Below are 17152 nucleotides of genomic sequence, written 5' to 3'. Positions count from 1 at the left end.
ATATATACAATATATTAATTTATTGATGCACACGTTCGCACCATTTTTATGATACTTGATAAAATTTTCTTTCCATAGAGGGATGGGGGAGGGGAGGATAAAGTAATATTAAGCTCTTGTAAGTGAAACAAATTACGAAAGGTATATGTTCGTAAAGTCATGAAACAATCTTCATTATTCTTACTTGAACTTGATTTTCCAAACTTACAACGTTGTAACGTCAGAAAGAAGTAATATAGAAAAAAAAACACGAATTTAATTATTAATAATTAAAGATATATTTTGTTATTCTGTTACTATAAAGATCAATGTGGTGCCTCGGTTTCAATTAAGAGTTTTACTGTTCTTTCTCCTAAGATCACTTCATCCTTTCCTCCACCTCCCCCTTACTCTTAAAACACCCCCTTGAAGTACATTTTATAGATTATTTGAAACTTGTTAAAGATATTTTATACAAATTCTTTAATTTCCATGGTTTGTTTCATTTAAACGAGTTTAAAAAAAAAATACACTCACACCTACGTGTTTTAATCACACAGCAAACTGAAGCACACTATATATAGATTGACCAAAACTTTCTGGGCAATATATACAATGCCCACAGTAATACATTGACCGTAACATATATGCTGAATCAGGAAGGGTCGACGTATGGACGCTTATTAACCAATTAGGGTTAATTTCTGCTTGTAACTCGTGCTTTTACAAAGCTCGTAAAGTTTGTACTTACTACAGAGAGACGAAGCAATGTATTTTCTCGTAAACATCAATTGATTTCAATGTTTTTCCGTTTTAATTATTGTTTACTCGAAAATGATATACACTTGATTTAGATCTTTAAAATAAATTTAATAAATTTGGTAATTTAAACGGATTATTGTTTCGAAAGATATTTTATTTAATTAAAAAATTAAATATTTTGTTTTTAGACAGATATTTAGAATGGCGATATCTATTCTTTTTCAATAGTACTGCAATTGGATATTCATACAGTGAGTGTCCCTTTAAAATTGTGCAACGTTACGTTTACACTAGATTTTTATTTAGAAACTATTGATATGATGTGTTTAAGGTGAATACAATTTAGAAATAAATACACTAGTATAACTTAATTACATATTTAATGAGCTCAATTTAAAAGGTTTATTTATAACAAGTGAATTAAACAAATACCAAAATAATGTACGAGAAACGCTAGTACTTTAAAATCATACATGTTAGTATAACTGTAAAAATGAAGGAAATATCTGGTTGTTTCGTGTCTAACAATTTGTCATCCTTTGTTTTTTAGTATCAGAATATGTTTAATACCACTAAAGTAAGAATAATACAAAATACATTTGTTTAATAATTACATATCTGTTGATATCCTTGGAATACTAAACAATTTCAATCAGATATTTTATTAAATGAAAAATTTTCAACTAAAAATCATCACTAGCCAGGAACGTTTTAAATGTATTTTCATTTAAAAAGTCCTAAATATTAATAAAGTATATTAAAATATTAAATATACCTTATTTGATTGATAATAGATCGAAGGGAATGTACCTATATTGTAGTCTAGAAGCACAGAGTATGATTTCAGCATGACATCCACTGTTACACTGAAACTTTTTCATTCATCAAGGTTGGTTAAATTTCTTTTATTGATTGTTGTTTATATGACTTTCAGAAGAATAAATTCTATTTATTACGGATATTATTTTTGTTATGCATATGTACCATATAAGGAAAGTCATATAAACAAGAATCAACATAAAAATTTTAACTGGCTTTCATAGAGGACAAACAATCAGTCTATGTTGAATTTCGAAGAGAATGGGTGCGTCTTACTTTTACTCTGTGTTTTTAAATTATAATATCCATTTTTTTCGATTAATTATCAATTATTTAAAGTATATCGAACATTCTAATATACTTCTAATAATATTTTGGATTGTTTAAATTAAAATACATTTGTCTTAGCACTTTTGGCCAGTAATGATTTTGAGTTGAAAATTTTCACCTAATAAAATATCAGATAGAAAGTATTTAATATTCGAATTATATTAATAGATACGTAATTTTTGAAACAAATGTATTTTGTATTATGTTTTCTATAATAGGTATTAAACTAATTTTGATACTAAAAATTTAAGTAACAGTAAAAACAAAGAATGATCAATTATTAAATACGAAAAAAACCGAGTATTCCCTCCATTTTTACAGTTATACCAATATAAACAATTTCAAGGTACAGACTTTTTCCGTATATTATTTTCATATTAAATTAATTCAGAAATAAGACTTTCAAATTAAATCCAATAAATATGTAATTAAGATATACTGTATGTATTTATATTTCTAAATTCTTTTCACCGTAAACACACTATATCAATAGTTTTCAAATAGAAATCTAACAAACATAAGGGTGTACAATTTTAATGGACACTAACTGTATCTTTAAGTGATAAACAAAATATCGTAATTTTATTAACAAACCAATATTTCTGATTTTTTTTTTTTAATAAAGCATTTTTTGAAAGTGCCTGTAAATAAAGAAACGTGTATCCAGCTTTGAAAGATTTTTGTCAGTGTTTTGTAATAGCTTACCAACGTCCGATTACGCGCTGAAATGATTTTTCTTCTTACGCTTCTAATTACGCTTCTTCGAACCGTTTCGTTTTATTCGTCTTGACCTATTTTCCCGAAGAAAATCGATATTTTTAGCAGTGTTAGTAACATATATCATACAGAATGCTTTCATGAAATTTGAAACTTCAAAAACCACCGATGAAAGTTCTCCGAAGTATAATACTGTTTATCTGATGATAGAATCGAACGAAGGAAAGAATTCACTTGTCATCGTTTGCTTTTTTTTCCCTCTCTCTTTTCCTTCTTATATTTCGATCCAATATTACTTAAGGGTAGTTTCCTTTAACAAAGGAATTTATCGGAAAAATAGGGTGTGGTCCATTTAAGATACGTGAGAATCTATAGGACGTATCTAAATTACTAATTGATTTTATTTGATAGATTATATTGTACGTTTAGGTATCATTTTGAATGAAAGATATTGCTACATATTTTGTTATTTTTAATTAACGAGTTAATTATTAAACTCGTATAATTAGAACCAAACAGAAGCATGTCTTTATCACGAGATTAGGATTATCATCCATGATTTTAATAATGTTATATAAAATACGATATGTAATTGTTCTATTATTGATTTAAATTTAAAAGGTTTTTAGATTTTTTACACGAACCAAGTTATTTTAATTACATGCTATTTAATTAATTAATCAAATTACCTACATACGTTTATTTATTTTTTTGTCAAAAAGTATTTTTGCGATATATAAATTTTATACTAAGAAACGATGAAAGGATTGCATGGAATTGTAAGGAATTGTAAGGAATTGTAAGGAATTGTAAGGAATTGTAAATGGTAGAGTATCTTTGCGGTTATAAGGTTTAAGCACGTTTTCGGATTCCTTTCATTTCCTTTTATTTCGTATAAACAAAACGATCGATGAAACATTCTTTGTGTTCTCTGAACCCTCTTAAGAGGTTTTCATTTTTACATGTACTCTCTATCCATCTATAACGATTAACAAACATTTATGCATGACTTTTTTATGCTTTTGTAAAAAATTAAGAAGCAATCTGTCAAACGTCAGTTTTTTCAACGAGTAAGAAGAAAAAAAAATGTAAGAAAGTAACACGAAGATAGAACGTAATGGATACTATGTAAATTTAAAAATTTAATTAAATTCTAATTAACCGTTAACTACCGCAAAACTTTTTTTCCACTACTAATTAACAATTCTTTTTTGGTTTTTTTCAATGAATTGTTATGCTTTAGCGAAAAATTTAAAAAAATATCTATCTAACAGTCAGTTTTATTGTTAGTGAAAATTAAGAGAAAGAAAATTTAATGAAAATAGGTGAAGCATTGAACGTTAGATTTGTTCGAAGCATTGAAAATTTAATTAAATTTTAGTAACCATAATAGTTTCCATAATACCTCCTTTATATCGAAAGTTTAATTTAAATAAGTTTGAAAATTTGAAAATTTCAAATCTGATAATTCAATAGTTTTCAGGAAACCGAAAAAATAACTATAAATTGCTTCGTGTTTTGAATATTGCTCGAACATTTTGCAAATTAAACATACAGTTGACGTATTATATCACATTTCATGTAATATCTTCACGTTAGTAAATCACGTTTTAGTGTTGTAACAGTCGTCTGATAGATCAAAGTTTAAGTCGTTTCGTGTTCAAGTATTCAAACAATGTCGATCGTAGAGTTCATGATAAACTCGAAACATTTACAATTAATGAATTATTCATACACGTATACAGAGCGTTTCATTTAATAACGTTAAACCATTTATAATATAAAATATTATATTACCATTATATAATATAAAAAATAAAAAAAAGATAAAGTAATACAATAATATCAAATTAAAGTTGTAAATATATTATGTATAATAATATTATTTAATATTATTATATTATATTTATTATTATAATAAATATTATCATTCTATATAATATAAAATAATAATATCAAAATTAAAGTTGTAAATATTTTCTTCATAAATTTTATATATATAAATAAGAATACGAAATTTATACGTAACTGAATTTTCGTTGAATCGATAGTGAAGTTCTTATTCAAAAAGAGTCATCCGTTCTTGTAAATACAAACTTGACATAGTTTCCTTGCCAAGTCAAACAAATGGGAAACGTTTCATTGTTAATTTCTTAATAAAACATTTACGATCCTGCATTTATATAACATTTTTTTCTATTACACATTAAACGCCGGTGACATATAAGATATCTAAAGCTTGAGCATCGGCAACGTATCAGCCACAAAAGCCCTTACATCGGCCTTATTTGCGCGTGTTTCTGAACAACGATTAGCTAAAGAAAATATTTGCGTTAAAAATGTTAAAAATAAATTTTGTTCATATTTTGTACCCACACAGTCTTCTTCAAATATTTCAAAACTGTATTGTAGTCAAATTTTAGTTCCTTTTATCGGTAAACTTATAATTAATATAATAATAATAATAATAATAATAATAATAATATATAACAGATTAAGTTTAAGAGGAAGAGTAAAATGTAATAAAACGTAATTTTGTTTATAAAGATTTTTTTTATATGGAAATATATTTGATCTATTATTATTTGTATATTTTTCAGTGTCGCTCAATTGAAGGAGGCAATTGAGAGGGAATGTGGGGTTATGGCGTGCCATCAGGTGCTCCTGATGAGCGGAGGTGATAGTTTAGAACCACATGCCCGTGTGTGTTCTTACTCAGCTGGAACTGATACAAATCCGATTTATTTATTCAGTAAGGCTATGATCGAAAGCAATGTTCAACCAACACCAAGCATAGACTACGGTTGCGGTGAGTGATAAACCTTATCATTTGTATATTTTATTTTTTTTTTTTATAGATATTTAACAAACATCGGAATATTACAATCTATTGACAACTAGATCACGCGATCGGGTGTATTTTTTTAATTGAATCAAATTTTTCAATAATATTCTTATGGTTATTAAATAACCGATGCGAAATCTTTCGCGACACTTCGTTGGTGGTTGTTTTCGTTTCCATTGTATTTTCTTTTTTTAAACTGGAAAATAATTTGAATAACGATCCTTATCGGTGACTCGCCAAATGTTCCATGATTGGGACGAGAAAAAAGAAAAGAAAAAAGAATAAGATGGTACCAACAAACTAAAGCTGCAGCCAATGATATTCGTGAGACGTAGTGGAAGAAAAATAATAGAGAAAAGCGGCGGGGAGTGGGAAAGGGAAGAGAAAAGGGGAGATCGTAGTGATCCTATTCTTTTGTGCACAACTGTGATCCGAAGGATACACGTTGTCCTAAAGAAATACAATGAAAAGTGACAGGGCAATATTTCCAACATTTTTCGTGCCTTTTTTTTAATCTTTTTTCTTTTCTGTATTTTTCTGTCCCTCTTTTTATTTCTCAAACCTGCCTACTCACTCTCTTTTCTTTTTCTTTTTTTGCTTTTTTTTTATTGCTGACTATGATTTACCGTATCCAAATGAACGAAAAAAACAAACCTGACACTCTTGGTTGTTCTTTTTAAATGAAACTGACTATTTTCATTCTCGAAAAATGTGTGTCTCATTAATCATTCACCTAAAAACGTGTTCACAAAACCGATTTGTTGCGTTGGAAAACGATCGAAGTTGTTTCAACCTTCAAATTTGTTTCTACTATTTTTTTTATGCAGTTGTACCATATTTATGTATTCTGTAGATGTAATGGGGGTAGTTTAATAAAGTAAATTATTTGGACACAGTGTATATGTAACTCAGCCAGTAGTAGATGCGTTGTTAGTTTCATTTACTATTTATTTATTTATTGCATTTCTGATACGCATGGCGAGTGTTTGAAATTATTTTAGGATTTGATACAATTATGCAGTTGGAATTTGCTGGATTAATTATAACTTATTTTAATTTGAAACATGTCCAAGAGTATATAACTTTGTTATATTTAAATTGTATTAACATTTCAAATACTACGAGACATCGTTCATTACAATAACAAAATACAATGTTAACAGTTTCATGGCTGTATAAATATAAAGTATATTTGAGGTATATTCTTTGTTAAATTTTCACAATATTAAACATCGACTAGTTTTGAATTAAAATCAAATGGAATATGTATTGACAATAAGTTCACTGTATCACTAACAATATTTTAAGTTTATCGAAAAAATAGTTAGGACAAAATTTTTGATTATATTTGACGAACGAATAAAACTCGAATACACACGAGATTTGATATAATAAATTTCATTGCGATTTGTTTTTTTTTTTTTTTTTTCAAATAACAAATATTATTTTGTGAGCTTTAGAATATATGGTAAAACAATACCACCTACGTCATTGGTGTGGAGGAGTTAAAATTTTTCTCGTTTTTCGTTGCTTGTTTTAAAAATATGATATCTAAAAATATTTAAAAATTTCTGCGTTACGTGTGAATGAAGAGAAAAACGTACGTTCTCATTAGCACGGTTTAATATTAAAGCAAACGACTGAAATATAAAGATGATTTTTATTTTTATTTATTTCGAGATTAACTGAGAGATGTACTCGTGAAATTTTCTCAAAAAGCGAAATAACGAACACTAATCTACAAAATTACGGAGTAAGAGAAATTAGAGTGAATTCATTCTTTATTTTTAATTTTTGAAATTTTTGTATTAATTAATAGTTTATTAAAAAGAAATCCTTATATGTATTTTGACTATTTTTTTTTATGCATCGTAACTTAATCTTCGGAAAAATTACATACAAAATGAATGAGAAAATCTTTACTTGATTAAACCAACCTGTATTAATTTGTTTCACTGTGGAACAAATTCATAGTTCTTTAAAATACCTTAGTATGATATCATTATTATTATTTTTATTATTCGAAATATACATTTTTTGTTATTTTTATTATAATGTAATTATAATTTAACTATTTATCATATTATTAGAGTTTCAAACGTTTCTTAGTAGGAGTTTTTGATTTCAACATGGCGTCAAGATAATTATTAGATTTGCTTCGAAAGTAATGTCATTTTATACATAGATATTACATTAGTCCGCGTTTACCGATACCTGACCTTACTCTAAATTTCAAAATCATTTTACATTCTAACAACAGACATTTCAGACCTGTTTTATAAAACCTTTCTTGTGTTTCGATCTGTCAAATAGTCTTTTTTTAGGCATCGTATAAAAAATAAAAAAAATCAGAATCAGTTTTTTGTTTTATTCCCTTTTATTACCACAAGGGTAATATAAACAAAGAAAAGAAAAAACTTAAAAGGCTGCTTGATATTTCTGTGAGTGGAGAATTTGTGAACGATATAATAATTAACAGATCACAATGCCATTGTGTCGTGGATTATATAAATAATTTGTACGATTAAAAGAAACGGAGAGAAGAAAAGAGAAATTGTTAACAAAAGAAAGATGAGAAATGAAAAAAAAAAAGAAACTTGAAAAGCTGCTGCTATTCTGCATGAATAATTCATACATTACGCAGTGGCGGCACAGTATCACTCGTATTTTAAATAATACGTAATGTACCTTGTATCATCTTTATACAATGATGTCTTCTTATCTATTATTTAACCTTGCGAAGGTTAGAGAAACGAGTACTTGAACCATTTCAATTCGTTTTTCGCTCGACATTTTTAGGGTCCTGAACTTACCTATTTTTCAGCAAGCTTTTTAATGGTCGATGCTTTTAATACTATTTTATATAGGAAACAAGAAATACACCGAAACCAGTTATTGTTTTGTGCGAATGATAGGGACCGCATAAATTAAAATACACAGAAAAAAAAGAATAATAAAAAATATCGTTCGCAATGTATTTAAAAAAAAAAAAACACAAAATTGTTCATGCGATGAATAGAGATCGCATAAAAAAACAAATAGATCGCTCAAAAAACCCACACGATATTTTTGAGTCACACAAGAAATTACTTTTATAAACTCTAGATAACAAATTTATTTACGTACATAGAAAGTATTTTTTGAAATATCTTATTTACTTGTCTGGGGATATGTTAGAAGTGATAGTAAAGAGTAAATGAAAAAGTAAGGTTTTTATTTACATTAGACAGATATAATGCTACAAATCTAATAGCTAGAACTGATTCGAACGGAACTGTTTCCCCTTGTATTACAAATCGTTTATTTTCTTTTAATTTTTTTTCCCGTCCTTCCCGAAACTTCCCGACCATTCCCAAACATAAACTTTCGGTAAGGAATATTCGAGAGGTTCGATAATATGCAGACGTCAGATAACTATAGTAACCGTTAGTCTACCATGATCGTTAGAATTTAGTTGACTATAGTCACCGTTAGTAACGAAAAGGTTATCTCTTATAAATACTACGCAAGTTGAATTACAGGTATTACAAAGCATAGTCAGTAGCGGAATGGTAAGCAAATTAAGCGGCAGTGTATTTGGTAACCTTCGATTATCGGTAATGACAAGAGATGCGAATAAATATTGCAAATCTATGATCGAGTTCAATCGATAAATTCTGCTAAAATGAAAAAAGGAAAAAACCAATAATTATATTATATATACAGAGTGTTCTGACAATTTTGATGTAAAATAAAATATTACAAAAAAAAAAAAAATAGAGAATTCTTGAAGAAAATATTTCAAACTAATGTTACATCATTTTTAAAGATCTATCAAACGAGATATTCTAGTTTGTTCTCGTTTAAAAACGTTAGAATCATATGAAGGTCAACGTAATTTTCTTAAACGGAATATTCATGTTTTATTCAAAAATATTTAAAGTCGACGTTGGATTTTTTTTTTTTTAATATTACGTGCTGACCTCTTATGATGAAAATTGTGTATGAGTTATGAGTTAACGTATGTACAACTGCATTATTAATCTTCATGCAATAGCGGAAGAACTTCTGAACGAAATTTCTTGCACATAAAATAGTAAAATTCTTCTTGAAAATTCTTTTTACGTTATTGAAATGAACATTTGTAATAAAAATCAATATAATATTGTAATAAATAATGCACAAACGTAAGAATCAATTGAAATGTTAAAGGATAAAATATTGATACATCAATAAATACATGTAATATTAAATTTTGTTTAAATTTTTCGATCAAAAATTGTCATGGCCCCTGGGGAGAGTTTCTTTGATAATAAAAATAAAAACCACAGTTATAAAGAGCAAAATAAGAACATAAACATCAGTAATATACTGCAAATAAAATATTGATTTCTCGATAAAATAGCATAAAATTTTTGAAAAAAAAAAAAAATTTTTTTTCTTAGGTCTTTGAAGAAAATTTCTTTTGTAAAATGATTAAAATAATGGTTATAAAAAAGAAAAGAATAATAGGATAATCAATAATATGTTATAAACAAAATATTGACATATCAACGAGTGCACATTTGTATTTTCTTTTTTTATATATATATATAATTCTTTATTTATTTTTTTTAATAAATATACCTAATTTTATATTACGATTACATACATTTGTTATATATTTAAATGATACAATAACGTGCTGATTTCATACTGATAATCATATATTTGCATTTATTAATTAATTAACGTTAGAAATAATATTATATAATATTTGTTGCGTGTAGTATGTTAACAATGTTTTCAGTGCGAGTAATTGTAATTATTATTAATTACTCATAATAACGAAAATGTTTAAAAATGTTTGAACGAGAATAACATTCACGAGAAAGTGCAAGGTTTTTTTTTTCATATATACATTTCCTTGATTTTTATTCCTTTTTACTATTTCTCCTTTTTTTAAATCTCTTATTTCATATTTCCTGCGGTAATTTACATTTCCATCGCACCGGTAACGCAACCGCAGCCAGAGTCCTCGCAGATTTCATGAACTTCACGCGTGTTGAACTTTTGCACGTGTGTGATGTAACGGACACACTTTGCTGAAACCTAAGCTTAATATTATCAATGTCTTTTTTTTTTTCTCTTTTCTTCATATTCATGTTCGAGTATGGCTCATTAAAAAATGTATCCAACAAGCGATCGCATTTTTTATTCGGCATTATCGAACATGAGAGTAGTTTTTTTTTTCTTTTAATTTTTTTCCTCGAAAATATATTCCAAGTTGAAAGTTTTATGTAACACTGCTCTTTATGGTGAAATATTATTTCTCTCTTCTTTCTTTTTTTGCTTTACACGTTCCGTAATACGTATATCATTATTTTTAGATATCTGCATCTTGTTTTTTCCTTTGCCAAGTAATATTTTTCTCAGTGACAGATAAAATATACGCAAGCAATCGTTTACATTTATAATTGGGTATCAATAAAGTTATTCGAATCTTTTGAAATGCATATTATTATACTTTCAACAATAACTCTACGAATAAATATATATTGATAACGAAGAAGTTACTTTAATGTTAAAATGAAACAATTTAATATTTTTTCCCATATTTTGAATGAAGTTTATTAAATCAAATATGTACCGGTTTTTTTCTACCACTTTTTTTACCGTTTTTGATGTAAAATCCGTCACTGTAATTCATCATTTCATTGATTTTTCCAGTGGCTAGTCAACCAGATTGACATCAAAATTTCCAAATTGAAAACGTGTTACCTAGTTTTGCGTGAAACCTACTGAACTGCATTATTTTAATAAATATCACAAAATTTTTTAACGACTTGAATCCCATTCATCCATTTTTTCTTAAATACAATTTCAAAATTTATAGAATTTCTTCTTTATTTTCATTCATTTTTAAAAGACAATAACTTTTAACCGATTAAACAAATATCACAATTTATTGTTTTAATTATTATATAATATATTATACGATCCTAAAGCAAATCTACTTGGAAAAATACGAAATAACTTTTTTTTCGAATCTTTCACCACCCCCTCATCATGTACCACCACTATTTATTGGATATCTTGTATATTTATTGAATTCTATTACCTGATAATGAGATTTGTTTAAAAATGACTTAAAAACAAGAAAGTATTTCATGAATTGTAGCTGAAAAAGATTTTACTTTAAAACGATTTTAAAAATCATTGAATAATCAACTGTGATCTTAGAAACCTCGTAAAAAAATAATAAAAATTGTGAAAATAAAGTGTCTTTATTACTGTTATCTATAACGTTTTCTTTTTATGTAATACATTATATAATTTTAACATATACTCTACCAAAATAATTAAATTGCTAATTTCGAAAAGAAAAATTAAAAAAAACAAGCTAAAATTATATAATTTTTATAATTTATATTCATCAAACTTTATAGCGTGTACTGGTACCAAAAATGTTTTAATTATTTCATATAATTTAATATAATTTAATATAATTTAATATAATTTAAATTATTAGAAGATAATTTAATAATATTTTATATAATATAAAAATAATAATGTAATAATAAACTTTCGGGCATGGAATCGCAAGAGAATTAATTTTGATGATTTTAAGATGTTCGTAGGAACAAAAAAAAATCATAAGTGAAGTATATCTTTGTTATATATTGTTACCTAGAGCTTAACACATCTCTTAAAGATAAATTGTCTTTTCTAGTGATACATGAGTTCTTAAGAGAAAGTTCTAATAATCGACAAAAGTTGCACACGTGTGCACTTGTGTGCGTCAACAACAACGTTCTTAATTAGACTCATTCTTTGGAATAGCGAAACAGTTTCTTTCGTCATTCCGCCAGGAAGAAGATGAAACTTGGAAACGAAGAATGTGATTAATCTTCACGAGAAATCAAATCCTTTAGGCTGTGCCACGTTTCTCAAGTTGCAGAGTCCATTCAGCATTCATTTTCTCACGTTTTAAAGTTAATATAACGAATAAGTATTTACATTTTGTGAATAAGTAGGAAGAAGATGTTAATATTCTTTAGTTTTGTTACGAAGCATGTTCGATTTTCTTTTATTTGGAATCTTTTGTATTCGGGAAAGTTTTAAGATTGATAAATTAAACGAGAAACGATTCAAGTTGATTTTACTTCTGTTAGAAAAATCTTTGATACTATCAAGTTTTACAATTATTTTATACAACTATTATATTTTGGGGATCTTGTTTTAAAATAATTATGAGTAGTGAAAAAAATTATATTGCTGTTATGGATAGAATGGTTTCAAATTGTATTGTTTTCAATTTTGATTCTTCTAAGATCGAAATCATATCAGTTTTATATTAATTCTATAATGATTATTATTTGATTCTCCATCGGTTTCGATTTCGATTTAATATTGTTTTGGATGTAATTTTTTGTTCTGTATCGGTACAAATTTCAGTTTTTTAGAATAAATATTAAAATCGGTTCTATATCGCGCGGTTCTATATTGACTTTATTTTCATTTTTATTACTTGACTCCGTACCAGTTTCAATTTTAATTTTTGTTTTAAATCACATTTATATCGGTTTCATTCTAATTCTTTAACTGATATTTTTCGGCTCTGTATCTCTATTGATCTTGGTTCCAAATCGGTTCTGAAACTATTATTTTTTTTTGTTCTTTCAAATGAATATTATATCGATTCCATATCGGTAATATAACAATATATATTAATGTAGGATTAAGCGCCTCTATGTTAAATACATAAATAGATATTCGTGAAGAGGTTGACCATGGCCCCTGGATAGCTCAATGGATAAAGCAATTGCCCGGATAACGAAAGATCCTGGGTTCGAGTCCTGGTCCAGTCAATTTTCAGCCGGTCCTATTTTTTCACGAGTCCTACATTAATATATAATAATATATATTTGGTTTGTTTGTTTGGTATTATAGTTTTATATTAGCAAAGATATTATTGGATAGCAATAATGCCAGATAGATTATAAAAATTTCTGTTAAACGATTGTTAAAGAGAATTGGGGGGATCCCTCAAACTCGTCAAAGGAAGAGAGTAATAAAAACAATATAAAATAATGTATATAAATAATAAATATTAACATAATAATATATGTTTCAGTTCTGTATCAGTTTCAATTTCGGTTCTTTTAAATTAATATCGGTGTTACATATAGGTTTTATAATTATTATTTATCTGCTCAATTATCTTGGTTTCAATATTCATTCTTAAAAATCGATTTTTATATAATTTCCATACACTAATTATATAATTATTATATTTCGATTCTTTACTGTATCAATTTTAATTCTTAAGACCTCGTTATTAAGTCGGTTTCATATTGTTCGTGTTTTTGTATCGGTTTCGAATTCGATTACTATTATCAGTACAAAAATTATTTAGTGAATTGCAGTTAAAAAGGTTGAATAATAATATGTTATATAAAAAAGATAATAATATAATCGTAAACTTTCAGTCTCGCAATTGTAGAAGAACCAATTTCAATGATTTTAGGATCCTACTAAAATAAACGGAAATGAGTATATCTTTTTGTTTTTGGCATCAAAGTCAGTTTCGATTTTAATTCTTTATAACCGATATTATATCGATTTCATACTAATTCTATAACTATTTGTTATTTATCGATTCTATATCAGTTTCGATTGCTATACTAAAAAAAACCGTTATTACCACGATCCCATATTGTTTATATAATTGTTTTATTTTTCTGTATTGTATTGATCCTGTATAGAATCGAATCGTGATTTAATACAGAACGGAAAAATAGCAATTATATTATAGCACGGATATAGAACCGATTTAATATCAGTTCTAATTAATCAGAACCGAAACTAATACGAAAGAACCGTTATGTACGTAACAGTTGGAACATTTTCATTATAATAATTCCCATAATTATTCCACAAACTGAAATTGCTTTCATTATTGTTTTTTTATTCTCTTGGGTGCAAGAAAACTTTGACCTGTTCCAACGAGTCTTGTGGTAGTCCGTAACGATCTGATTATCTTATCTGTGAGAAAACTATCTATCTTTTTTATTTACTTTTTCATCCTTCCTCCTCTTTCCCCGACTCTCTCTATCTTTATCTCCTTCTCTGTGTCTATCTTACTACTTTTATTTTCATAGTTACGAAATGAGTAACATCGAAGAACTAGTAAGAACTTTCTTTTTAACCTTGGTAAAGTCATATATATGTTGATGTGGTAAACCGTTTGAGCTGATTAGCAATTTAAAATTATACTCGCTCGGTTGATAGATTCGTAATTGTACCCTTCTAATCTGCAATTCATTTCTTTTTCTTTATGTGCCGTCCTTGTGGTTGTCTTTTTGCTATTGCTTGAACTCATTTTAATCTTTACTTATTTGATCATATTTTGTCCGATAGTAAAGAATTTAATTCGTTTTATGCGTTAGAAAATACTCGTCATTTTTTAATTTCAAATAATTACGAATGTTAGTAAAAAGAATAAGTAAAAAGATTTTCGATTTATAACTTTAAGTAAAATTTTCCAAAAATATACGCGTATATTTAAGAATTGGTTAAAATGACCGATTTTAAATTTAGAAAACAAATTCTGTATTCAATATTATCACTTTTTTCTTTATTTTATATATATTTTATTTTACAATATTTTAATTAGAAATATAATTTTATTTATAAATTAATCCATTTTAATACTGATTTAAGTATTCAATTGTAAGAGAAATAATTTTTGTTAAAGATTAACCATTTGACCGATTTGAATATAAATTAGTATACGTATACTCAGGGCTGATTTTAAACTCATTGTCAGTCGCAAATGATATTAACTTAGACTGCAATAGTTTTAACGTATCAAAATAAAACAAAGTAATACTATTAAAAAAACAAAAAAAAAACGGAGAAAATCAAAGCATTTGCAATTTGTGTTTTCCTAAAAGCCATATTGCATAATCGTTTCGAGCAATTTAATTTTTGTTTTCAGTTAACCTGTTTAATTTTGCGCAACAACAACGGGAACATTGGCGGAATTTGGTATTTGCATCAATGAGCATTCGAGTTCCTAACGCTAGCTAATAATAATAATAGTTAACCTATTTAATTTTGCGTACCGTATAGTGTACTGTTTAAATAAAAATTTAAAAAAAAATTTAAAAATTACAATCAAACGGTAATAATGAAACTGGTCTGAGGTCAGCGCATACCTACGAGTATATCTTGACTCTATACAAAGTGTAGGTAGATTAATGTTAATTAAAAATCCAACAAATTCTACATTCGATGTAATTACTTTTTTTTCATTATTTGATTTTACTTCACAATTTTAATTACAAATATAATTCTATTTATATCTTTAACTTATTGTAATATCAACATTTAATTGTAAAAGATATCTTTCATTAAAGATTGATCATTTGACTGATTAGAGTATAAATAAGTACACGTACACTCAAGGGTACGGCTTTAGGCTCATTGTTAGTCACAACTTAGGCTAGCAATAGCTTTAAAATACCAACATCATAAAACAAAGTAGTAATATTTAAAAAATATTAAAAGGTCAAATCATTCAAAATCTGTTTCCCCTAAAAGTCACATTGCATAGTCGTTTTTAACAATTTTTTGATATTTGCCTTCAGTTTACTTATTTTAGTTCACGTGTTGGATATGGTGTACAATTTAAATAAATATAAAAATAAAAAAGAATATTATGGGACGAGCGCCTCCATGGCAAATACTTAAAAAGGCATTCGTGAAGAAATTGGACGGTGGACCCTAGATAGCTCAATGGATAAAGAGCAGTCGTCCGGAAAGCGAAAGATCCGGGTTCGAGTCCCGGTCCAGTCGGTCCAACGGCCTAATTTTTTTCACGAATCCTACAATATTAAAAATTATAATCAAATGGTAGTAATGAAACTGGTCTGGTCAAAGGTCAACGCATACGCATAACCATTCAATTTGAGATCACATTACAGCATGTTGAACAGCTGCTCGTTAAAGTTTTTCTTTAAATTTAATCCTTAATTTTTGGTAGTGCGTGTATACTTCACTGTATTTCCATTTATGTAAGAAGTTCTCTTGTTTTATGTTTACTTTGACATTCTTTTTGTTGGTGATTATTACATGTATAATCATCTGCACCATGTAATTGATCAATTAGTTCCTTCTCAGCGCTCATATCGCACACATTACTCATCTTGATTCTCTAATGAACTAATTCATTTAATAAAACATAATAAAAATTATTACATATTCTCTTTAAAATAACCAATTGCTCTGTAATATTCTTTACTTCTACTTTATTTTTCCGTAATTATCTTTATTTTTTGTACCTGATCTCTTTTTATAAATCCTGTATTAATGGGTTTATCCCATAAAATAAAATAAATAAATAAATACCTTGGAGAGTATCTCGGGGCCCTGTATAAAGTGTGTAGGTAGGTAGGTTAGTGTTAACCAGAAGTCATCACGCTCTAAATACAACAGAATAAGGAAGGAGATTATCGAGTTGTTGCGTTATGTTGTCTTATGTTGTATCATGTCGTGTCGTGTCGTGTCGCGTTATATCAAAAATTCATGTTACATTGGTAGTAGTGACGTTTTCATCGTCAGCTGTCGAGAAACTTCAGGAATGAACTCATCAATCGATCTTATGTGTGTGCCGCTGATGTGTGTTTGTCCTCTGTGAAAGTCATGTAATCTCTCTAGGCCATTCTTCAACCCACG

At 27.3% G+C, this 17152-nt stretch overlaps 1 protein-coding gene across 1 annotated transcript in view; it reads left to right on the top strand.

Moving 5' to 3' along the window:
* LOC122524044 (RB1-inducible coiled-coil protein 1) overlaps nucleotides 1-17152 on the top strand; it is a 66671-nt gene that overhangs the window by 19026 nt on the left and 30493 nt on the right. Inside the window, 1 exon segment of the mRNA XM_043646089.1 lies at nucleotides 5208-5416. Within this exon segment, the coding sequence (XP_043502024.1) occupies nucleotides 5208-5416 (209 nt within the window).

The sequence above is a fragment of the Polistes fuscatus genome, unplaced genomic scaffold (assembly GCF_010416935.1).
Source record: "Polistes fuscatus isolate 324 unplaced genomic scaffold, CU_Pfus_HIC Scaffold7, whole genome shotgun sequence".
In the NCBI taxonomy this organism is placed as follows: Eukaryota; Metazoa; Arthropoda; class Insecta; order Hymenoptera; family Vespidae; genus Polistes; species Polistes fuscatus.
The sequence above is the reverse complement of the archived record's forward strand: the minus strand, read 5'-3'. Positions and strand labels throughout refer to the sequence as shown.